The sequence below is a fragment of the Phodopus roborovskii genome, unplaced genomic scaffold (assembly GCF_943737965.1).
Source record: "Phodopus roborovskii unplaced genomic scaffold, PHOROB, whole genome shotgun sequence".
Lineage (NCBI taxonomy): Eukaryota > Metazoa > Chordata > Mammalia > Rodentia > Cricetidae > Phodopus > Phodopus roborovskii.
Window position 1 is genome coordinate 23,253,889 of NW_026126571.1, and position 25,950 is coordinate 23,279,838.

The 25,950-nt window shown below is 45.8% G+C and overlaps 1 protein-coding gene and 1 pseudogene across 3 annotated transcripts in view; one reads left to right on the forward strand and one right to left on the reverse strand.

The window, feature by feature from the left end:
* Snx10 (sorting nexin 10) overlaps positions 1 to 25,950 on the reverse strand; it is a 58,840-nt gene that overhangs the window by 24,073 nt on the left and 8,817 nt on the right. For 2 of the 3 annotated variants that reach the window (XM_051202847.1, XM_051202845.1), the window contains exon 2: positions 3,735 to 3,781. In XM_051202847.1, coding sequence (XP_051058804.1) covers positions 3,735 to 3,758 — 24 coding nt within the window. In that variant the 5' untranslated portion in view covers positions 3,759 to 3,781. Of the gene's footprint in view, positions 1 to 3,734; positions 3,782 to 19,103; positions 19,171 to 25,950 lie in introns of those variants that run through there. The other variant, XM_051202846.1, reaches the window with a different exon arrangement.
* LOC127235521 (nuclear transport factor 2-like) lies at positions 7,900 to 8,492 on the forward strand (annotated as a pseudogene).

A 25,950-nucleotide genomic window follows, 5' to 3' on the forward strand; every position in this document is an offset into this window, starting at 1 on the left:
AATTTCTTTCTAAAAAGACTCAAAAGTTCCTTTTTCTAAAAGTTCTCCCGAGGTCTCTTTATCCCACAAGGCTTCTAGTTTCTATCCCTACAGGCACATTTAACAACTCTCTGACAATAGGGCACGTATCTCTCAGCGCCAGGAAGGTGTAAGATCCTGAGAAAAGCAGGTCTCTCCCATGATGGATGTGACTTGCAAAATGTCGTGGAAAACTGAAGTCTCAGAGGGGACTTGTTAACTCATTAAAGGGGACTTCTCAGTGCTTTATCACAGGGGGAAACTAAGGCTATGCCGTGTGAGATCCAGAGGCTGCAGCTCTTATTGCTGACACCCCAGTGAGAAGGAATTCCTTTCTCTGGGGCCCATTTGAGAATACAAAGCGCCCAGGATACATTCTACATACAGCCAAGTTCATAGTAACAAATATTCTGGAGTTGGTACCTGGAATATTAATTCCTACTTCTGTAATAAATTATAAAGGCTTCCAACAGTTATGAGTCATAATATAAATATCTGATATGCAGGGCATCTGATATTTGACCCCAATGGGATCCCGGCCCACATGTTGAGAACCACTACCCTAAAGGGAGAAAGCAGGAACCATGTTCCGGGAAGTAGGGAGATGGCCAGGTGTATGCATATACCAGGCACAAAGACAAGTTTCACCCCCTAAGAGGGTGTCGGTTACACCAGCGGCTAAGGAAGAAAGCCAGCACCTTCATGGGGGAGCAGCAGCCCCAGGGTCAAGGCCAGGATGTGAATCTCCAGGAAACGGTCTGTGTCCTGCAAGGGGGTGAGGCTTCTTCACCCTTCAGACAGAGAACTTCCTGAGGCAGGGGACCCGGTCCTCAGTGCTGCAAAGAAATCAAACTGCTCTTCCTGGGCATCAGAATATAAGAAGGGCAAAAATGCCTGACGCCACAAAAGATGCTGTCTGAAATGTGTCCCCTGTCACACCCACCTGCCTTTCCATTTGCATTCTGGGTTCTGTCTCATTAAACACAAGGGTTGATTCAGTTGGGTCCGTCTAATTATTCTTATTAAAATATGTAACCATAATATTTTAATTGTAAATTAAAGTTGCATGCATGAATGAGTCTGAATTCATTTTAATTTTACAGTGGCCTAATGCCAAGGCCTTTTTATAGGGACAATCAATCAACTGAGGTACTGCTCTCCTGGGAATTCAAGCCAATGAGCAAATGGAACATATTTAACCAACAAGGGAGACTCTCGATCCCCTCTCTCCTCTTGCTAGATTTATTATGGTAATAAAGCTGCTTCGACAAGAGAGACTACATTTCCCAAATCTTAAAAAAAAAAAAAAAAAAAAAAAAAAAAAAAATGACCGAACCTCGAGGCTGGCACCAACAGCTCTGGAGAGCTGGCATGTCATGCCTGGCCATCTGCATCCTGAACAAAGATGGCAAGTAGGCCTTAATCCACATGCCAATCTAATGATTAATTAGTAATGGCTGCTATCTGTAGGCACCACCTGGAAAATGCTTATACAAATACTGGTCTAGCTTCTAAAGCAATCAGTGATACTGCATCTGAGCCTTACGTGTGTGCTTAGGGGGACTTTGACTGACTAGAAGACAACCAGTAGCGAGGCTCTACAGACTTGGTGCCTCCAACTGGCCTTGAGTGTAGAGTATTCTTTGGGCAACCAAGGGGATGAAAATCCCTTTTTAAAATGAGGCTTCAGGAAGTCTCTTTTTGATCCCCAACCGAGGCCTGAAGGAAGAGAGGACAGCAGCCTCCTTCGGCAACGTGTGAAAGCAAAGCAAGAGGGCAATATTAGAAACAGCCGAGGGGACAAGATGGCACAGAGCTGCTGATGTTCCAAAGTAAGCCCGGAAATAGGAAGCAAGAAGTGCCCCCGAGTTGGGGAGAAGGAAGAAGGGAGACTTTAGGCCTGCAGGTACCTGGAAGCCATGTGCAGGACTCTGGACTCTGGCTGGCTCTAAAGGTCCATTGGAGAATGGACAGACAGCTGATGAGCAGCCAGATGTTATGCAACAATACACCCTGGATCTCACTTCACTATAATTATTTCTTACTGACAAAACTAAGCTAGATTTTTTTTTAACACTGCATCTCCATGTCTTTTCCCTTTTCCACTGAAGGAATTGCATTTTTAAATTCATTAATGATATGATATAGTTATGTAGTCACTTATCAGAGAGGACATTTTCAAGATCACTGATGCGTTTGTTTGTTTGCTTCTCTGTAGCTTTGGAGCCTGTTCTGGAACTCGTTCTATAGACCAGGCTGGTCTCAAACTCACAGAGATTGGCCTGCCTTTGCCTCCCAAGTGCTGGGACTAAAGGTGTGCACCATGGGCCAGTTATCTTTCTGTAGTTGGTATGGAGGCTAATATTGATTAACTTGACAGGATCTGGAATTACAAGATATGCCTATGAGGGATTATCTTGACTAGGTTAATTGGGACAGGAGTTCTCACCCTAAACATGGGTACCACCATTCCCTAAGCTTGGGTCCTGGACTGCATAAAAGGAACAAAGTTGAACAAATTGGGTTAGGGAAGATGGCTGAATTGGCACAGTATTTGTTGTGCAAGCATATGGAAGGACATGTGTTTGATCCCTTGATTAGAGCCTGGTGACACAAGGACACGGTGACATAAACCTGAAATCTCAGCACTTGGGGGGGGGGGGGAGACAAAGAATCCCTGAGGCTCCTCAGCCTGGCAGTCTATCCTAACTGGCAAGCTCCAAGCCAAGTGAGAGACCTTGTCTCATAAAAGTAGGTAGAAGGTACATGAGGGTAACATCTGAGACTGACCCCTGGCCTCCACATCCACACTCAGAAACACACACACACACACACAGACACACAAGCTCCAAGCCAAGTGAGAGACCTTGTCTCATAAAAGTAGGTAGAAGGTACATGAGGGTAACATCTGAGACTGACCCCTGGCCTCCACATCCACACTCAGAAACACACACACACACACACACACACACACTCTCTCTCTCTCTCTCTCTCTCTCTCTCTCAAGGTGTGGTAGTACACCCTTAGTTCCAGTATTTAGAAGGCAGAGGCAAGGGGAGTCTTGGTGAGTTTGAGGCCAGCCTTGTTTACAGAGTGAATTCTATGAGAGCCAGGGCTATAGTGAGACCCTGTCTCAAATAAATAAATAAACAAATCAATAAAGCCAAGCCCTTGGATAGTGAAGGGCAGCTGAATTAGCTCTACCCCAGGTAGAAGCCCAGGAAACTAGTCTTTGGAGGCATTAAGTACAAGATGCAGTCAAGAAAAGATAGTCTTGCTCGAGTTGTGTGGGAAAGAAACAAAAGCAAAACAACGACAAACAGGTCACACTGAAACTAAAGGCAGACGCTTTCCTGCGTACCTACTCAGGCTGGGAGTAACCAGGGATGAGTTAGCAGGAGCAGAAAACCAAGCAAGCAGAGGAAAGAGATGCTCAGGCAAAGAGTGGGAGGCAGAACCTGGGGATTCTGGGTCTGGCAGGCAGCGTTTAGACAGTTGAGTGGCTGGCAGGGTGCATTACAGCCAGCCACAAACTAGCAGGAAGGCCATGGACATGTCCATAGTGGGGACAGGCAAGGTCTGTTTTCCTTCAGCCCCTTTTGAGATATCGCCAGTTTTGAGTTACTACTTGGACCAATCTGTGATGAGCCAAAATTTGTGGGTAATTTTCAGGTTTTCAGCCCTAACTTTCCATAAAAGAACAGGTAGTGTCTCACCTCTTTCTGTTGTTCAGGGAACATCTTCAGCTCAGGACACAATCAACCTGAAAAACAATATATCATCAATACTAGTGACATCAAACTTCCACTCCAGAGTCGTCGTGCGGTGTGTGTGTGTGTGTGTGTGTGTGTGTGTGTGTGTGTGTGTGTGTCATTCCCCACACACACCCCCCACCGAGTGCCCCAGACTCTTCAACCTGGGGAACTGAAACTTTCATTCATGATTTCCCATTCCCCTCCCTCCAGCCTGGTGAAAACAGAGAGGACAGAACCCTCAGAGGGTAGAGTTAAATTGTGGCTGCCAAAAAGACTGTCCTAGGCCAACTGCCAGGACCTGTGAATATGGCTTTATGTGAGAATACAGTTAAAAATGCAGGTACGTAAAAGAAATGCAGATATAGTCATTCTAGTTTACTTAAGTGGGTCCTAACTCTAATGACAAGACTCTTTTTTGAGTTGGGGAACAGGGTCTCATATATCCCAAGTGGGCTTCAAATTCACGATGTAGCTCCTGGTCCTCCTGCCTCTACTATCAACCAGTGCTGGATTTAAGAGTGTCCACCACCACACCCAGTGACAAGTACCTTCCTAAGAGAAAGAAGAGGGCCAGGTGTGGCGGCTCATGCCTGTAGTCCCAGTACTTAGGAAGCTGAAACATTAGGATGGCCATGAGTTCTAGACCAGCCTGAGCTACAGAGTGAGGCCTGGAGGGAGGGGGCAAGGAGGATTCTTCCCTAAGCTTCTAGAGGGAGCAGCATCCTGTTAAGATCTCAGCTTCAGACTTCCACCCTCCAGAATTGCATAAGGATACATTTCAGTGGTACCAAGTGTGTGGTAATATAGGATTAGAGTACAGAAGAGACCTGCATGGAGTGAACTAGAAAGATGACCTGGGGGGGGGTGCAACTGGGGATGAGGGGACTCGTGCATTTGTCCAAGCACTCATTCAACAAGAACAGAGTTCTTACTCTATGCCGCGTGCTAACCTAGACATAAGCAGGACACAGGCTCAGCTTGTGAGAGAACTATACAATTATGGTATGGAAACAATATGAAAAGGATAGGGCAGGGGAGCCTGAGACAAGAATGGAAGGACTTACACTATATATATATGTATATATATTACATATTTCATAACATAATTTATATTCGTGTTTGTGTGTGTGTGTACCCTGTTCTACTGCATTTCTCCAACAGAGCAAAACTATAAGGGAGATCTGAGCATGCTCATTGTACATAAGCAGAGGATTGAATGCCCAAGGCCGATTAAGTGATGGAATGAGCATAAGTATGGCTTCAACCCATCTGTTTCCCAACTCCAGTACCTAACGCTGGCTCTGTGGTGATGTAATATGGATAAATGGTCAGAGGTGAGGACTTCCCCCAACGTGAGGTTTACTTCCCATGCATTAAGTATGGGTGGACTCACCTAACCCTAGAGTGGAAAGGGCCTAAGATACAGGGAGAAATCAGTGGCTTTTACTGTTAAGGAAACAGGTTTTTTCTCTTTTATTGGCTTTTATTGGCTGGAGACAGCTCAGTCAGTAAAGGACTATACAAGCAGGAAGTCCTCAGTTTGATCCTAGCCCTCAGATATGATGGCATGTATTTTCATTCCCAGCTCTGAGGGGGCAGAGACAGGTAGGTCCCCTGGGGAGGGGGGCAGGGAGGAGGATGAAGAAGGAAGGGGCGAGAAGGGAGGGAGGAGAGAGGGAGGTTAGGAGGGAGAATACTAATCAGAATCCTCCAATTAACCTTGACCATATCACCTTGTTGATGTGGGGCCCGGTCCCAAGAGCTAGATCGCTGAGTCTGGGGACAGGAGAACACACCTTCTAGTAGTTCCCTCTACGTCTTACCGTCTTGCCTTGACACTGCCTCCTCCAGTACACCAGCTTTGTCATCAACAACACTGCCTTATTAATATTGAAGAGACCCCCATGAGACCCTTGTGGGGGGGGGAGAGGCATCGGTCACACCTCTCGTAATTCTGCCTGCCAAGGTCATTGTTATAGTCCAGATCTTAACTACCTGCCAAGGTCCCATGTGTTCAAGGCCCAGCTCCAAGTGCTCTCTGGAAGCGCTGGATCTTTGGGAGTCAGGATTAGCTCAAGGAAATAGACATTGAAGGGTTTTTCTCTTAAGTCGATGGGACCCCAGCCTCTCCTCTTCCTACCCTTCCAGCTATGGCCGGTTGTCACATGCCCTAAAAGAAACAGGATAACCAACCACGGACCAACACTTCTGGAAGCATGGACCAAAGCAAACCTCACCTGTATGTACGGTTATTATTAGCAATGATAGAAAACTGTACAAGACAGCTATTTTATTAAAAAAAAAAAGTAACATACATGAATCTTAGTATCCAGGGGGAAGAAAGAACATGAGGCAGGAAGGTCCCTGTGGGACAGGACCCTGTTGGCTAAGCATCCTGGGTCAGTCTCAGGAGTATCTAGGAAAATGAAGGAGGTGGCTGCTTCCAAACATCTGAGAGTTGTGTTGGTTTACAGTTCTCAGAAACTTACCAACTCTCCCTCAAGATGAAACCTCCTTAGCCTGACACCCAGTTCCTGAGAGCATTTCCTCCAGAGAAACAGGGAGGAAAACTGGTTATGTCTACCCTGAACTCACCAGTGCACTGCCCAGCAGGGGAAGACTGTTCATGCTAGGGAGTTGACACTGTGGCACTATGCTAGGAAATGCCTTCAGCATAGAGGTTTCCTAAGCAATGCTACAACACACAGACACCTGGTCCTAGTACCAAAGTTAGTGTGCGACAGCCTACAAAAATACAAAGTCAATAGCATAATTGGGAAACCAGTAATTGATAATAAGCACATGAGGATTTAAATCTGTGATTTGTCTGGGCAGGGGGTGGGGGGACAACAGAGCTGGAAAGCACTTGCTGCTCTTGTAGAAGACACAGGTTCAGTTCCCAGCACCCATGCCAAGTAGCTCACAACCACCTGTAACTACAATTCCAGCTTCTGCAGACACTGATGCACACACAGGCAACCAGGCACATACACATACACACAAATAAAAATAAATTCATAAGAATTTAAAATAGACAAGCCAAATAAAAATTATGTATATCATATGTGAGAAAGAGGAACAGATCAATTCACGAAATGCTCTTGCAAGTCTCTCAAAGAATATTTCTGTAAAAAGGTGAACAAAGGTTTTTAGCAATCAACCCATACAACTAAAACCAAAAAAAAGTATTTAGATAAAATGTACAGAAAGCCTTTGATTTGGCCTGAGTCTCACACTAGGCTCAACAGACCGATACACCAGAATGCAATGTCCGATGGGGTGTCAAGCAATCAATGAACCTTGAAATTCATGCCAATGAGTCACTAGGTTCTCTACAGAAGTGGTAGGATGAACAAGGCCATTCTGTTTTAACCCAACGAGGAAGTGAATAATCCACTTATTGTCGCTTGTTCCTCGCTCTAGCAGCATGTCTCTTCCTTCAACCTTCCAGCTGAGCTTGCCAGTCTGCCTGCAAAGGCAGACTTCTCTGCTCCGCTCACCAGAGTTCATGGCCAGAGTTCATGTGTGTATGATACAAGAAACTGAACTCAGGATCCCATACCTGCTCAGTCCTCCTAACTGAGCTATGTCCCTGACCTTCATCTAATCTTTAAATAAGATACTCCCTGGTTCTTCCTCATCATCGTCACCATCATCATTATCCTAAAGCCAGGCAGTGGTGGCACACACCTTTAGTCCAAGCCCTCAGGAGGCAGAGGCAGGCAGATCTCTGTGAGTTCAAGGTCAGCTTGATCTACAGGCTACACAGAGAAACCCTGTCTTGAAAAATTAAAATAATAATAATATTTTTGAAAATACAATTCCCACACACAGCAATTCCACTTCTGAATATATAATAGTATATTATATATAATTTTATTTTATGCATATGGGTGTTCTGTCTGCATTTATGTCTATGTGTCACATGCCTGCTTACTACCCCCAGAAGTCAAAAAAGGGTGACGGATCCTTTGGAACTGCAGTTACAGACAATTGTAATCCATGATGTGGGTGCTGGGATTCAAATCTGCGTCCTCTGGAAGAATAGCCAGTGCTCCTAACCACTAACCCATCTCTCCAGGCCCTGGGTATATATTTTTTTTAGAAAACTGAAAGCTTGGACCGCGCTGGGTTGCCGCTGCCGCTGCCGCCATCGTGCCAGCCCCACGGGTCTTGGTGAGGTGGGTGACTCTCCAGGATGGGAGACAAGCCAATTTGGGAGCAGATTGGATCAAGCTTTATTCAGCATTACTACCAGTTATTTGATAATGACAGAACCCAACTAGGCGCAATTTACATTGATGCATCATGGCTTACGTGGGAAGGACAGCAGTTCCAGGGGAAAGCTGCCATTGTGAAGAAATTGTCTAGCCTTCCCTTCCAGAAAATCCAGCATAGTATCATGGCGCAGAACCATCAGCCTACACCAGATAGCTGTATCATCAGCATGGTCGTAGGCCAGCTCAAGGCCAATGAAGATCCCATCATGGGTTTCACCAGATGTTTCTATTAAAGAACATCAACGATGCTTGGGTTTGCACCAATGACATGTTCAGGCTTGCCCTGCACAACTTCGGCTGACCTCCACCTGGCCAGATACTCGCGCTGTTTCCTCCTCCCTCCTCTTCCCAATACTATCTCTCTCCTCCAGATGCTCCAAATATCATACACAAATGAGCAGGGCCCAGGTGGGAGTGGGTGCAGCGCGCTTCTGTCACCACGGCGTTGTGCAGGGTGTTTGGAATGCTCGACTAGTTGCATCTGACAGGAGAAGTTTGTGTTGTACCAGTGCATGCATTGGAAAGACTTAAGTAATGCAAAAGATTGTCGGTTTTTGTTTTTGTTTTGTTTTTTAATCTACTGACAAGTTGCTCTAGTAACCCAAAGAAGTGAAGGAGAAAGCAGCTGCAGTAACCCAAAGAAGTGAAGGAGAAAGCAGCTGCCTCACCGCCCAGATATTGATTTGTTCAGATGTTTCAATGCCTCATGATACAATAAAACCGCAAAATTTTTCTTAAAAAAAAAAAAGAAAACTGAAAGCTCAAGGGGATATTCATCCAGGTGTTCACAGTAGAATTGTTCACAAAGCTAAGCTAGAGAAGCGATCCAAGCGTCCACAGATGGATGAAACAATAAAGAGATGTGAAATGTGCACACAACAGTGTTCAGCCTTAAAAGGAAGAATCAGCACATGCCACCACATAGAAGAATCAGCACGTGCCACCACATAGATCAGTGGTTCTCAACCCGTGACTCATGATCCCTTTGGGGGGAAACACAGATATTTACAGTACGATTCATAATGGTAGCAAAATCAGTTATGAAGTAGCAACAAAAATAATTTTACAGTTAGGAAAGTCACCACAACTTGAGGAACTGTATTAAAGGGTCACAGCTTTAGGAAGGCTGAGAACCACTGGCATAGATGAATTTTATACAGACATTAGGCTAAATGAAAACCTTAGTACAAAAGATAAACCCTTCATGATTCCCCTTATGAGGTTGTGTGTGTGTGATGTATGTGTAAGTATGTAAGTGCAAGTAGGTGCACTTGTGTGCAAGTGGAGACCAGAGGTCGAAGTCAAACATCTTTCTCAATTCCTCTATCATATTTTTAGAAAGAATCCAGTGCTCACCACATGGCTAGACTGGATAGATAGCCAGGGATCCAACAGTCTCCCAACCCACCCTAAGTGGAGGTACAAACACAGGTCAGCATATCAGGCTTATTACATGGGGGGGGGGGGGCTCCAAACTCAGGTCCTCATGTTTGCACAGCAAGGACCTTTCCAGCTGAGCTATAGCCCACCCCCTCCTGCGAGGCTAGTCAAATTCACTCAGGAAGTAGGCAAGGGAGCAAAGAGGAAATGGCACACTTTTCTTCTTCAATGACAGTTTCAGTTCTGCCAGACACAAAAAGAGCTAGAAGGGTGTGGCACACGACATGTGTGCACCACACATGATTGAGCTGTGCATTAAATGGGTAAGAGGTGAGTTTCATGTCAAGTTTCCTACCACAGTCAAGATGTACAATTTTTAAAAACTCTTAAGTACATTTAAATACTTAACCTTTGCTTTTAACAGAAGCTCAAAGACATCGGATACCATAGGTGTCCCTTTAAAAATTAAAGATTTGAGGCTGGAGAGATATCAGCGGTTAAGAGCACTGGTTGCTCTTCCAGAGGACCCAGGTTCAATTCCCATCACACACACACACACACACACACACACACACACACACACAAAATGAAGATGTAGCCCAATGGTGTAGCATTTGCCTAACATGAGTGAAAAGCTATCTATCGTAAGCTCAATCACTATTACCACAAAGAAGAGTAGGAACAGACTATGAGAATATAAAACATAGAATGTTTAGACCAACCAGGCAGCACTATTAGTGACTTTCTCAAAGTATATGTTTATTTACTTAAAACTGGGTCTTACCTGAGCAAATAAGTGATAGTCATTTTTGGGTAGTAGAATTATGACTACTCTAAATTTCCTTCCAGAATGGAGGTATCTACAGAGATAGGATGTAATGTGCAGCGGGGGCTTAGGGCTGGCAGAGAGAGGAAGGAGTTCCTAAAGGAACAGGAAGTGATAACTGAAAGGTACAGAGATGGATTTTGTTCTTTAAGGTAATGAAACTATTCTAAAATTGACAATGTCAACAGCCACCCATAACTGTGAATAAACTAAAGACCATTGAGTCATATACTTTGAATGGATGAACTTTCTGAAACCTCTCTCAATAAAGCTGTTGATAAAGATGCTATCTGAAAGCCATGATCGTGGTCCTAGTCCACAACACCTTTGCCCCACCCACACCCCAACTCCCAAGCCACAGGTCTGGCCTCACTGAAGTTCTCCTGGACCCATCCACCCCTGGGGTTCTCTTCTCCTGACCTAAATCCGGGCCCCACCTTTCCCGATACTTTTCCTAACCCTTCCTGCCTCCAGAACTCTCACCGAAGCCAAGCACCCACATGCCCACCCCTCTGGGCTCTGTCTGTCCCATCCAGGCTCTGATTTCCCCTCCCCTGGTAACACTGTCTCAGTTTTGTCCTGTCAAACCCACAGCTGTAGCTGTTCTAAAAGTGGCTACAGAAGAAATTCCTCAAGTGGTGGTGGGGCCTCCCTAGATGAGGTCTGTTGGGGTTCCAGGCACTAGACCCAGCTAGGCCCAGGATCGGTGCACAGCATTTCCACGAAAATGTGTTACAGAATGGATGCTGGTCAGAAGACGTTCTTCTGAGGCCATGGCCAGGAGTGGCGGTGTGGGCTTTATATGAGGGTATATGGAATTTGAGCTCAGGTAGCCTTTTATTTATTTATTTTTTCCTTAAGTGTTTTACACAACAACCTAAATACCCTTATCAGTTTCTAGAATGCTCAAGGCCTTCCATTTAATCCCACAGTTGGCTGGCCAGAATACTCAAGGCAGTCTGTTGTCAGTCAAGACACCTAAGCTGAAGAAATCAGGTAAATCCACTGTACCCTCTGAATAGTTCTTGTAATCCTCCACACACCTACCTGGTGTGCAATGTCCCCTGAACTGGTAGAAAGGGCTGGGACCATGTTAAGAGCTATTTTCCTAATTTATAAAACACCGCCAATAGAACCCACACCCAAAGAAAATACAGGGACTTCCTACAAGACCTAAACTCCCAACTATGTAAAGGGTCACAGTGATGCAAGCAAGAGTCCTAGAAATGCTGTAGTTCCTTCCTTCCCCAGTCCTGGAGGTCATCCAACCCCAGGAATCCCTCAATGCCTGCCACAGCCACTCCTGCCTTCTAGGCCACCAGACACTTGTCCCCGGCATATAGATCTGAAGGAATCTTACCACCAACCAAGTCTACACCCTCCTCCACAGATTGTGGGACAGACCCCTGCTCTTCACCCCAGGTCACTTACTTTAAATCGTTTCCGTTTAAAAAAAACAAAAACTAATATTTCTAACCATGCAATTATTCTCTAATATATTTTACACTTATTGTGTGTGTTCCAGCATACACGTACACCACAGTGCACACATGGATGTCAGAGGACAAGTTCCAGAAGCTGGTTCTTCCCTTCCACCACATGGTACCTAAAGATTTAATGCCATTAGCCCAACTTGATAGTAAGCACCTTAACCCCCATGCCATCTCAGGAGCCCCTAATCCTACTTATTTACACACGCTCACATTCGCGTGCTCGCGCGCACACACACGCACACACACTTTGTTTCACATGTAACCTAAATGTGTCCTCTAGATACCTCACTACTAGCAAGCTATGGATAAGTCAGAGATAAACCTGTGTTTGACAAATTTTAGTAAGGAATACAAGTCAAAAGAGAGAGTCAGAAGGTAGCTTTTAACAGTACTTTGGTAAAAGAGGAATATTACAGGCCTGTGAAGTCATCTAAATGACCCTGAGCAGCTTGAACATGCCGTGACCTAATCTTACCAGTCATGGGAGCACCACCATGAAATGTGGGCACTGGACCACTGAGGCAGGGAGGAGGAGCTGCTCAGCATCTTCTGGGGCCAGTGTCTCTACTGCTTTTCAAGGCACCAAAACAAAGAGAGGCAGAAAACAACTTGTCTTTTTTTGAGATACGCTCTCTATAGCTTAAGCTCAAATTCTTATGTAGCCCAGGACATCTGCTCCTTCTGCCTCAGCTCTCAAGTGGTGGGATTATAGGTTTAGGTCACTGAAGGGACTCTGGTCAGCTCAAGCATGGTGAGTATGTGGTTCTGGCAAGCCTTGCCTTTCTCCCCCATAACCCTCTGCCTTGCTATAACTGTTGACTACATCCCTAAAGCTGGCCACCAAGGCCTATGCCCTTATTTGACCATTTCCTCCTTCCGAGACCTACTACCAAGGCCCAGCTATCAATGTATTGAAACCCAGCAATCAAACGCCCAGTTAAGCACTCATCCTAACACAGGGTTTCCGCTTTTACCTTTACAAACTGCCATCTGCCTATGGGCCACATCTGTCTCCTCTCTATCCAGAGGTAGTCCTTTGTCCCTCTGGTACAAATATTCCTGCCCCCTTTCCTTTGTCCCCTTCTCCCTCATTCCCTATCTCCTTTACCTTTATGCATCCTAGCCCATTCTAACACAGATCTCCTCTTTCCCCTCTTAAGAATGACACCTGCAAGGTCATTGGCTGCTGTCTCCTACCTGAGTCAGAAAGCAGCCACTTTCATTTTTTCTTTCCTGTTTAATAAAGGATCTCTCTGAGAAAACAGGTTTGTGCCCACTCTGAAGTCTGGGAGGGAGCACCCCTCCCCCTACTCAGGAGCCCCCTTCAGGCACCACACCTGATTTAGAACAAGCTATCCTTAGATGGCACTCAGGTCCGTAACGCAAGTTTTTTTTAATTAAATTTTGCTTATTTATTGTTGTGTGAGAGCATGTGTATATGTGTGAGCAAGCATGTACCACAGTGCATGTGTAGAGATCAGAGGACAACTTGCAGGAGTAAGTTCTCTCCTTACATCATGTAGGTCCTGGGTACTGAACTCAGGTCCACAGGCTTGGCTGCAGGTACCTTTAACTGACAATCTCTCTGGTCCAATAACTCAGTGTTTGAGAGACCACAGCAAAATAGGAAGGGAAAACATACATCAAATGTTTTGTGTTGATCTTAGTATTAAACTACTTTATAAACCTAAAGGACTCAACTAATTAAAAGGACTTTCCTTTAGCCAGGCCTGGCCCAGGCCTTTAATCACAGTCACTGAGAAACAGGAGGAAGAGCGCAACAATCAACATCAAGGCCTGCCGAGGCTGGAGTGAGTTCAAAGCCAGTCTGGGCAACTTAGTGAGAGCTGTCTCAAAATTAAAAATTTTCAAAAAGGTAGGGGGAACAGGGCAGGACAGATGACTCAGCTGTTAAGATCATGTATTGCTCTCCCAGAAGATCCAAGCTCAATTCCCAGCACCCACATCAAGCAGCTCACAACCACCTTACCTAAGGGATCCAGTGTCTCATGGGCACAAACCCTCACACAGACACCACACACAGAATAATTAAAAATTAAAACATTTCTTTAAGCATACAAACAATGTGGTACACAGACATGCATGCAGGCGAAACGTCTATACACAGAGTCAAAGTTGGAAAAACAAAAATAAAATCTAAACAAATAAAACAAAAATACAAAAAGGGATGGTGACATAGAGGCACTTGCCTAGCATGCATGAGACTCTAGGTTCAATTCCCAGTACCACACACAAGCAGACATACACCTCTGCTTCTAAGCTTTTATTTTTCCAAACTGGAATATACAAAAGCACTCTTCCAGGTATAAAATCACAAGTATGTCTGGTAAAAGTGAGGAAGTCTTACATCTTTTCTATGAAAAGCTGAAGGTCACTTGCCTTGGGCAAAACCTCCAGTCTTCAAATTTCAGCCATGCAACTTTCCACAAACCTGGATGTCACTCATCTTAGAATTCCTTGAGGCCAACAAGATAGCTCATGCAGTAACATCGCCTGCAGCCAAGCCTAACCTCTGAGTCTCTACCAGGACCTAGAGGATGGAAGGATAGAACCAACTCCCAAAAGTTATCTCTAACACAGTGGCATGTGCCTCCTCTACTCCCGCCTACACAAAGGAGAGACGGAAAAAGTTTAAGGTTCTTTTGTAGACCAGGCTAGCCTCAAATTATTTTATTTTTGTTTATTTTGGGGGTTTCTTGTTTTGTTTAGTTGTGGTTTTTGAGACAGGGTTTTTCTGTGTAACTTTGGAGCCTGTCCTGGAACTCATTCTATCGACCAGGCTGGCCTCGAACTCACAGAGATCCTCACGCCTCTGCCTCCCGAGTGCTGGGATTAAATGTATGCGCCACCAATGCCAGCCAGAATTATTTTTTTTTTTTAAGAATTCTCAAATCCTTTGCCTGACAGGTTTTTCTTGGCTACATGAAGTGTTAATAAAGAGCACGAGGAAACCAACATGGTGGCTCACACCTGTAACCCAACATATTCAAGATGCCCCAAACTCTCCAACCTGTGTGCTCAGCAATTGCCTGTGATCCCAGCACCCTCCAGGCTGAGGCAGAACTACCTTCAATTTCGGGCCAGCCTGGGCTACAGAGTGAGATCCTGTCTCAAAAGAATAACAAGGGTGTGGGGGGGGGGGGTCAGTAGGAGAAACATAGTGAAGCCTAGGACTCAGGAGCAGACTACATCTCTGAGTTCGAGGCCAGCCTGGTCTACGGAAAGAGTTCCAGGAAAGCCCGGACTGTCTCACAGCAAGGAAGGAGGGAAGGGAGGAAAGGAAGGAGGGAAGGGAGGAAAGGAAGGAGGGAAGGGAGGAAAGGAAGGAGGGAGGGAGGGAGGGAAGGAGGGAAGGAGGGAGGGAGGGAAGAAGGGAGGGAGGGAGGCACAATGAAAGGAACACAGAAAATCCAGCCTGTGAGTCTTTTTCATAGGAAGCTGATCTGCTGATCTCATGAGAAATTCAAAGTGCACGGACTATCAAAATGCCTGTGCAAGCAAATGCAGGGGGGAAACCAAGGCCTATTCTAGGAAGGGAATGAGCTAGCAGAGGTCTCCAGGACCACTGCAGCTGAGGTGGGCTTCTGGGTTAACAAGCTGTGTCACTGTATTAATTGGGGTTCTCTAGAAGGACAGAACTGCTAGGATACAGAATTATTACATAGAGAGTTATTAAATCGGTTTGCAGGCTGTGATGCAGCTAGTCCATCAATGACTGTCTATCAATGGAAAATTCAAGAATCCAAGTTGTTCAGTCCTCCAGGCTGCATGTCTCAGCTGGTCTTCAGGCTAAGACAGAATCCCAAAGAAGATGGCTCTAATGTTAGAGAAGGAGTAGACTTGCCAGTGAGAGAGAGAGCAAGCAGACAGAGAGAGAGAGCGCAAGCAGACAGAGAGAGAGAGAGCAAGCAGACAGAGAGAGAGAGAGGAAGAGAGGGAAAGAGAGAGCACGCTTCATTTACCATTTATATAGCTTGCCAACAGGTATAACCTAGACTGAAGGTGGACCTTTCACTTCTAAAGATCCAGATTAAAAATGTATCTTCCCCTCAAATGATTTAATTTAAATATATATTATATATATATATCAATCACAGGTGAGCCCAGCCTCTTGATTTTAGTTCATTCCAGATGTAGTCAAGCTGACAACCAAGAACAGCCATCACAGTCACCTTCACATATCTAAGGAGGTAAGGCATGGCTGAGTCACCATCCCCAAGGACACCTCCGCCTGGACACAGGGTCAGAGCTCTGTGCTAAAGCAGAGGATGCAGTCACCTCAGGCAGGCCGCCTTCTCGGAAGGTAAGGTCAGTCCATGACTGTAGTCCAGAGCTCAACCATCCTGACCAGAATCACCACTTCTAGGAGACAGCCTGGGACACAAAGCTGCTCCCCAGGGAGGCTCACTGCACCTCTGTTTTTTTCTTTTGCTTTGGTTGGTTTGGCTTTGGGTTTTTTGTTTGCTTGTTTGTTTGGAGGCAGTGAGTTTTAACCCAGGGCCTTGTACGTGCCAGGCAACTGCTCTACCCCTGGGCTCCATCTCCATCCATGCATGTTAATAAGCTACAAAGATGAGATGACTGGAAATGACAATGTCAAGTACAACACAACTGTGCAAATGCTGAGCCAGGGAGACACCCACCATGCACGGGGGAGGAAAGCGCCCCACGCCCACCCCTGTGAAGTGTGCACTCTGATGTAAGTGCACACATGTAATCATCGGACGCAACTGCCTCGTACCAGGTATGGGCCAACAAGATGGCTCCAAAGGTAAGGGAACTTGTCACCAACTCTGCTGACCTTGGTTCAATCTCCAGGAGAGAACCAGCTCCCACCAGTTGTGTTCTGACCTCCACATGCACACTGTGGTGTGCATACTGCCCCTCCGCACACAAATAAATAAAATGTGATTTTGTTGTTGTTTGAGACAGGGTCGCTCTGTATAGCCCGGGTAGTCCTGGAACTTGGTTTGTAGACCAAGCTGGCCTCAAACTCACAAAGAGCCACCTGTCCCTGCCTCCCATTTGCTGAAATTAAAGGCACCCTGTCTATATAATGTAATTTTTTTAAAATTCCAAGATACATTTCTTTTGTATAACGTTTCTTGGAAGATCTGATCGCAGTATTTTTAGCCTTATCTGGTAAACACTGAATTACAATCTGCCTCCCACTAAACTGTAAATTCCAAACAGCACCCTTGTTCATCTGGGATCTCTGGTCTCTAACTTAATAGCACAAACTGGATTCCTGTCACACTACACTGACAAAATGGTGGGGAAAAAAACGATGCCCGGAAGTCACCCAAGGGCTAAGGGCACCACACTAATGAAGCATGCCCAGTGTTTACCCACTCCTCGGTACCAACCAGATCTCAGGGTATGAGCCCTCACAGCAGTGGGCGGAACAGAACAGCACTTCTGACTGTGACCCAGAAAGTCTGAGGTCTGCTCAACCACTACCTGGTCAGAAACAGACTCCAGCTAAGTGGTATTGGCCCGCCCACTCACCTCTACTTTCCTGGTAGCCTTACTTATAAAATGAGAGCGGATGGCAGAACCTGCTTCGGTAGTTATTGAGCAATAAACAAATTAATGCAAGGACAACACCTCAGACTAAAGTCTTGCTATAAAGACGCACATACACTTACCACTGCTAATGGCTACTATTAGGCTTTAAAAAACACGGAGCCACAAGCTGTAAGAGTTTGCTTCTCTGGTCATTTCATACATACTATTGTTTAAAAGATGATGTAACTGCATCACTGAATCATGCTTCCTTCCCAGCAGTAACACTGGGATGCTGGACAATCCTGGGTTACCTTGAGTTCTGAAGACATGTGACTTTAGGTCATTACTTAATCTAGCGGGGAGTCCCAGGTATCACCTGCTCAAGGAAACAGGTTCACTTTGTTTACCAAGGTACAATGTTAAACATATTGATATAAATATGACAATCTCAAACTTGACAGCTTCAAGTCCACACATGCCAGAAAAAAACACCCCTTATATAGCTGATTTTCTACCAGAAAAACAAAACCCTTGATTGGTTAACCCTACTAGTTATCGAGAAATTAAAATACTATCAAGTATTTTGTGCTTTTTAAAAAGTTGTCAAAAGGGGCTGGGTGGTGGCGACACAGGCCTTTAATCCCAGCACTTTGGGAGGCAGAGGCAGGTGGATCTATGTGAGGTCAAGGCCAGCATAGTATAGACATCGAGTGCCAGGACAGGCTCCAAAACCACAGAGAACCACCCCCAAAAAAAAGAAAAAGAAAAAAAATTATCCAAAGGGGTTGGAGCGATTGCTCAGTGGGATTGCTCAGAGGTTAAGAGCACATACTGCTCCTACAGAGGCCCCATTTATTCCCAGCACTCACACTGGCTGGCTCACAACTCTAGAACTCTAGCTCCTACAGTCTGGCCTCTGGCCTCCTCAGGAAATCACACATACAGACCTACACAACTGGAGCTTGATATGTAGCCCAGGCTGACCTCAAACTTATACTGAGCCTCCTGCCTCAGCCTCTCAAGTGCTGGGGTTACAAGTGTGAGCCACCATGCCTGGCTTTAGGCCACACGAACACACTCATGATTCAGTCTTCTTTGAAGTGCTCGTCTGATCTGTTCTGGTTAACTCTTCCCATCATATATGGAGTCTTAATATTTGGCTCTTTTCCCTGTTATTTCAGGCTCTATCCACTTCCCCCTCCCCCACCCCACCCTTCTCCCCCCCCCCCCCCATCCTTCTTTTAAAAGGCTTTTCAGCAGAGGCAAATGTAGTGCATGGGCTATGAAAGTGAAAGCAGCTGGAACTAGCAGGAAACTTCAGAGCAAAAGAAACCCCTCATTTTCCCCTTCCAGGGTCTGAGTTCCCCACACTCACATCCAGACGCTGAGTACACTGTAGCAACAGCTTCAAGGGAGGAGATGCTGTCTTCTGGCCTCCACAGCCACTGCCACACATGAGGCACACATACAGAAACACAGATATAAATACATTAAAAACAAATCTTTAGCCAGTGGTTAAGAGCACTTGATGCTCTTCTAGAAGACCTGAGTTTGGTCCCCAGTGCCCACACCAGTAGCTCACAACTGCCTGTAGCCCCCGTTGCAAAGGATCGTCTGAGGGTGCCTGCACCCGTACCCACGCACCCACACAAAGAATTAAAAGGAAAATAAATCCTTTCCTTCTAACCATTGCTCAGAACACGTGAACATGTCAAGGAAGCAGCCCAAGGTTTCAGACCAATGGATTTTAAACAAGCCTCACAGGAGCACCACACAGCCACTCAATCACAAACCAAAACCACCCCACAAGCTAGGCACCAACCTGCTAAAAAGATGGGCTTTGAAACTGCATCCCGGGAAACAAGCCACTTCTGAGCAAAAAGGCGCAGAGTCCGAGAAAGACAACTGTATTTCTACCTCTCTGGAGTTCTTAGGGACTCTGGGTTTGCTCATCAGTCTGACAGACTGGAACATCCCTGGGTATTTTGTTCTTACAAATCGAACCTGCCAGAGCCTTAAGAGGAAGAAGGGGGGGGGGCTTGTTACACAAATGATTAGGCAAAAACATCATTGGGCTCCCAGGTTTCATTTGCCTGACGACTAATGGTTTAACTCTTTGCTGCCAAGTATCCTATTCCTCTGAACGTTCATTCCTCTCACACCCCTGCAGCCCTCCTCCACAATCTCCCAAAGTGCGAGGAAGCAAATGCCTGACCCAGAAGTGTTACAGGCAAAGGAGAGCAATGGCTTGGGGGAGAGGGGGGCAGGGGATGGACATCAGGTCAGAGCCTCTGACGATACCAAGCACACTTCTTCATAGCCTACAATATCGAGCACACCCAAGGCTAGAAATCTTAAGAAGATAATCTCATGTTAAGTATTCCTCCACACACACACAAATAAAATAAAAGGGCCAGGGCTGAGCAGGTGGCACACACCTTCAAGCCCAGCAGAGGCAAGCACATCTCTGTGAACTCAAGGCCATCTTGGTCTACATAGTGAGGCATGTTTCAAAAAGTAATAGTCAAGATTTGGGCAGGGTGGTGCATGCTAGTCATCCCAGAACTTGGGAGGTGGAGTCGAGAAGAGCAGGAGTTCAAGAACATCATTAGCTACAAAGTTCAAGGCCAGTCTGGGCCACAAGGAGACACTGGACACTAAGTGACAAGGCAATGCTAATACAGCACCAGTCTGTCCATCCCAACTACTCTGATTCCTTTGTTACAGCTTTCTAAGTGTAATACATTTAGGGGATTGTAGCACAATAAATAGAAGACCCAAAGACAGATATTGGGGTTCAAGCTTCAAACTTAAGGTAGAAAAGCAAAGCAGCCAAGCCAGTAGCTCTTACCTCTACCTCGGGCTGAAGTGGTTACCCTGTCTCTATGAGCTCTCACCAACTCTGAGGCAGAAGGCTCTCAGTTCCTGTCTCCTCCTCCTTACTCCTTTCTCCGCCCAGCTTATCATTCCTATCGCCACTTCCCTAGTGCTGGGATTAAAGGCATGTGATCCCAGGTGCTGAGATCACCTTTGTGTGTTTTGTTTTGTTTTTTAGGACTGGATCAATTTTGAACTAACAGAAATCCATCTACCTCTTAATTCTGAGTCCTGGGATTAAAGGTGTATAGCACCAAGGCCTAGTTTGTAGACCTAACTAGTGTGGCTGCTTTGCTATTTTGATCTCTAGTGGCTTTAATAAATCATAAACAATATTCCACCACAGGGGATGGTAAGATGCTCAGCAGTTGGACTCCCATGCTGCTGCTTTTACAGAGGACCTGAGTTCAACTCCCAACAGCCCTTAACACCAGATTCAAGGGGGGCCTGATGTCTCTCTCGGCAGGCACTCACACACACACACACACACACACACACACACACACGCATGTGTGTGCCTGCATGTGCACACACACATGCTTTTCAAAACAGATTCTGCAAAGATGTATTTACTTGATATATGAGTGTTTTGCTCAGATGCATGTCCCTGCACCACATTCATGTCTAATACCCACAGAGGTCAGAAGGCATCCCCTGGAACCGGAGTTACGGACAGCTATGCGTCAGCATGTGAGTGTTTGGGACTGAAACCATCCTCTGCAAGAATTGCAAGCGAACCATCTCTCCAGCTCACACACAGACACACACACACACACACACACACACACACACACACTTTTTAATAATAAAAGTATTTTTCATTTAACATCGTTGGAAATGTGAAGGATGTGACGACAAGATGAAAACTCCCCCCACCCCATCCTCCCAGCTCTTTGTGCATTCTTCTTGAGGCACTTTGTGGATATGCAAGTATACATACATTTACTTCACGCCCCTCCTCTCCTGCAAATGGTAGCAACTCACGCTTTCCTATGCCTCATTCTTTATACTTAACCACTTAGCCTGCACCCAGCTACCCTTAGAACGCTCTCCTTTGCAACTGCACGCCACTCCACCACGAAGACGTACCGCCATTCCACCATGAAGATGAACCGTTACTCATTTCCCCAGCCTCGCACCCACACACTCCTGCGCTGTTACCAACAGCGCTCAGTGAATACAACTGAGAAATAAATGTCTACAAGCCGAATTTCTCGGTTCATAAGGTCAGGTGAACTATTAACTATGACAGATATGTACCCTTGCAGAGAATTCACAGTCAAGTGAGTTGGTTTCCCAAATCTTTCCTAATAGGATAAGTTCCAACATTTTCCCAGGGGAGTAAAACAGGTCTGCAAAACTTGACTTAATTACATGTATTTGCTTGTGTGCTCCAACACCACACCAAGGCTTGTGTGTGGAGGTCACAAGACAACTCATGAGAGTCAGTTCTCTCATTCCATCGTGTGGCTCTCACAGACTGACTCAGGTTGTCAGGCTTGGTGGAAAGCACCTTTCCCTGCTGAGCCGGCTCTATTTAAGTGAGATTTAAGTTGTTTTGGGTTTTTTTTTTTTTTTTTTTTTTTTGGAGTGGGGTCTTTTATTTTTTTCAAGGTCAAGGTCCTTCCGTGTGCTTATCATCCACTAGTTTCCTTTGCACAGATTGTCCCTACCCTTTAACCATTTTCGTTTGGGGTGTTTTTGGGGCAGGGAGGCCTTGAACTCTTGATCCTCCTGCCCCAGCCCCTCCAGTGCACAGTGCTTGTTCTTTTCTTGGCTGACTTATATATAGGTTTCTTTGGTTTTGCTTGTTTGTTGTTATTTTCATTTTATTTCATTTCTCTAGGAAAACGGATCCTTAACAACATGAATTACAAATACATTTTTCTGGATTGTCAGGTTTGGTCAGCTCTGAGGTTTGCTGCGCTTTTTTTTTTTTTTTTTTTTTTTTTTTAAGTAATGAGTTTTATTTATCATTCTGTCCCCTGTGGTGCCCACCACACATTCTGTCCTAAATTTACAAGATTGGTTGGTTCCCTTTGAGTTTCCTAGAGAGAACCCAGCCATGAACAATGAAGCTCCACCACACCACGGCCATGAACTGTATAGCCTCGCCCTAATGAGCTCCCAGACATACTGTATGAGGCATACTGTACGGAGACGAAACGCTACTGTTCATAGAGAACCTAGGCGGTTATTCAAGCTGGCTGTGCAAGGCCTGTGTGTCCGTTGTAAAGAGGTGTGGTGTACACAAAAGCCCAAGCACCAGTTCTTCTCTCCTGGCCTCTCTTACCAAACACACAGCACCCCCACAGCATCCAAATCACAAACACACAATGCCCTACAGTGCCACGGTCCCACCCGTGTACCACATGCCTCTCAGGTGTATCTCTAAGCCATATCCCTCAGGTTCCCCAACCATATCCACCTCTCAATTCTCCTGCACGCGCAGCACAGCAGGCCATTTTCACGCCCCCTCTCATCCCTAAAGACTCAGCCTTCCTATTCCCTTGCTATTCCCCCTTCCCATCTCCTTACCCCAGTCTCCACAGCAGCTCCTTCCTTCCTACGCTCCAGGTAGGCCTCTCACCTCCTCGGAGAGGCAACCGTCCGATTTTTTTTTTTTTTAACCTTATCTTTATTGCAGTTGGTATTGTTTTAACCACTCATTTATTTCTGTTTATTATCTGTCATCGCAAAAGTCCCCAGAGGGCAGGGACCTTGTCCAAATCATTTATGCTTTAAAACTCTGCATTCACTTAGCAAGGTGCCTGGCAGAGAGTCAGTACTCAATAAATATGGGGCACATTAAACTTCACTGAATGAGTTCCAGAAAATTCTCTCCATTTCTGCATCATCAAGTTTTTGATAAGCTCAACCACCTGGGACGGGAAGGTGGACATAAGAACAGGAGCCTCTCATGCCAGCCCATTTCTCTCCATCATAGTTAACCCTTCATCACGTGAGAAAAGCAAGCATTTCCCCAGGATGGGCCACAGCTAGTGTGCTAAAGAAGACATTGCTTTCACTGTCCCCTAGCTCTTGACTCCACTGGATTATAGAAGAAGAGCTGGGACATAAGAATAACATTACCATTATTGTCACTAAAAATCCAAAGGGAGGGGCTGAGGCCCTACCTTTCCCTAAGGATTTAGGCAGTTAATGACTGGTAGCTGTGGTGGTGTGAATGACAATGGCCCCCATAGGCTCATTATTTGCATGCTTTGTCCCCTGACAAAGAGATGCTTGGAAGGATTAAGAGGTGTAGCCCTGGAGTAGGTGCGGCCTTGTTGGGGGAGGTGTGTCACTAGGGGTGGGGATGTGAGGTTTCAAAAGCCCATGCCAAGCCCAGTCTCTCCCCCCCTCCTCTCCTCCCTTCCCCCTCCCTCCCTCTGTCCCTCCTCTCCTCTCTCTCTCTCTCTCTCTCTCTCTCTCTCTCCCTCCCCCTCTCCTTCCCTCCCTCTCCCCTGCAGGTCAGGATAAAGTACTTCTCCAGTACAATGTCTCCAGTGTTCCATCATGCTCTCTGACATGATGATAATGGATTAACCCCTGAAATTGTAAGCCAGCCCCCAATTAAATGCTTCCTTTCATAAAAGTTTCCTTGGTCATGACATCTCTTCACAGGAATGGAACACTAGGTAAGGTCCTGTATGTAGCCCATCAAGAAGAGGGACGGGTTTAGAGATAGGAGACCACCACGGTTGTAATCCCGGCAAGACTGGCCCCGCCTCTTACCCACCTGTGCATGCCAGGTGCATGTACCCAGGCTCTTTAAAAGAAAGACCCCTGCCACTTCTCTCTCTTTCCTGCTGCTCCCCTGGGGCAGACAGGACTTCTGTCTCCCTCTTCTCCTCTCTCTGTCTCTGTGTCTCTTTACCTCTTTTTTTTCTTTCCTCCCCCGCCCCCCTTTCTAACAAAACTCTCACTTAAGGTCTGTCTGCCTGGCATGTTTGTCCCTTGTTCGCCATAGAATCCACCAAGGTCCCCCTCCGGCTTTATTAAAACAACCTGGAGGGGACAAGAGACAGTAGTTGGGGGAGAATGTGATTAAAATACATTATGTAACAAACCCCTTCATCATGCATAGTTCACATAAGCTAACAAGACATCTTTTAAAAAGGAAAAAAGGTAAATAGTTAAAGATGTATCTCAGTTAGAAGGTACCTCCCGGCATGTGAGAAGCCCTGAGTTTCATCCCTAGCACCACAGGAATGGGGGTATGTGCCTATAACCCCTACTCTGGAGGTAGAAGCAGGAAGGTCAGAAATGTTGAAGTAATCCTTACATGGAATGAATTCACAGCCAATCTGGGCTACAAGAGTTGGGGTATCAAAAACAGAAAGGCAGGCTAGCAGACAGGCAGGTAGGCAGGCCAGCTGAGCCTTGGAATGTACACCTTTAACATCAGTACTTGGGAGGAAGGGACAGGGAGATCTAGCAAGTTCAAGGGCAGCCAAAACTACCTAGAGAGACCCTGTCTCAAAACAAAAGATGGGGGAAGAGGTGGCCCAGCAGTTAAGAGCACTGGCTGCTCTTTTAGAGAACCCCAGTTTAGTTTCCATCATCCACATGGTGACTCATATGGCCTGTAACTCCAGGCCCGGGGAATCTGGCCTTGGTAGACACTGCATGCACGTAGTGTCCAGACATACACGCAGGGAAAAATACCCACATACATCACATAAAGTGTTTTTTTCTTTATTTGTTTTTTCGAGACAGGGTTTCTCTGTAGCATTGGAATCTATCCTGTAACTTGCTCTGTAGACCAGGCTGGCCTGGAACTCACAGAGATCTGCCTGCCTCTGCCTCCCAAGTGCTGGGATTAAAAGCATGTGCCTTTAAGCTTTTCTACTTTAAAAAAAAAAAAAGAAAGAAAGAAAGGAAGGAAGGAAGGAAGGAAGGAAGGAAGGAAGGAAGAGGGTGCACTGTAGGGAGGGGAAAGAAAAGAAAAAGTGAGCTAGACTCAGTGGGTGCTTATAATGTGAGCATTTAGGAGGCAGAGGCAAGAGAGCTGTACAAGTTGAAGGACAGCTTGATCTCAAAACTGGATGAGAGAGACAGAGAGAAGAAAGGGTTGGGCTAGGAGTATAGCTCAGTGGTAGAATAGTTGCCTAGAATGTCAAGGACTGGAGCTAGAGAGATGGCTCGTAGTTAACAGCATGTCTGTTCTTCCGGAGGACCTGGGTTCAATTCCTAACACCCACATGGCAGCTCACAATTGTCTGTAACTCCGGATCTAGGGGATCTGTCACTTTCACACCAATGCACATAAAATAAAGTTAAACACCCAGCACAATAAATAGGTAAACAATATGATTTTCAAGCAATCAAACATAATGTTTTAAGCCTATAAATGAACTGTCCTGTTGGATCAAGCAGCCACACAAGCTCCGCCCCATTATTACCCTAATTTTTAAATTAAGGAACTGGGCCCTGGACTACTAAGTGAAGAGTGAAACAGTCAGGATCAATGGCCAGATGGACTCAGAAAAAACCCTCACTCTTAGCACACAGGGACCCTAAAGCTATCAGGGTTCTTCACAAATAAATGCTTAAAGTCAGGCACAGTGGTGCACATCAAGAACCCTAGCACTGGGGGTGGGCAGCCTGGGCTACACAGACATCTACCGAAAGGAGGAGGAAAAGACGGAGATAACAGGATGGGAAAGAGAGGAAGACAGAGAAACTGGAAGAGGAAAGCGAGAGGGAGGCTTAAGAGACAGCCAGGAGCTGCTGCTGCACGCCTTTAATCCCAGCACTCTGGAGGCAGAGGCAGGCAGATCTCTGTG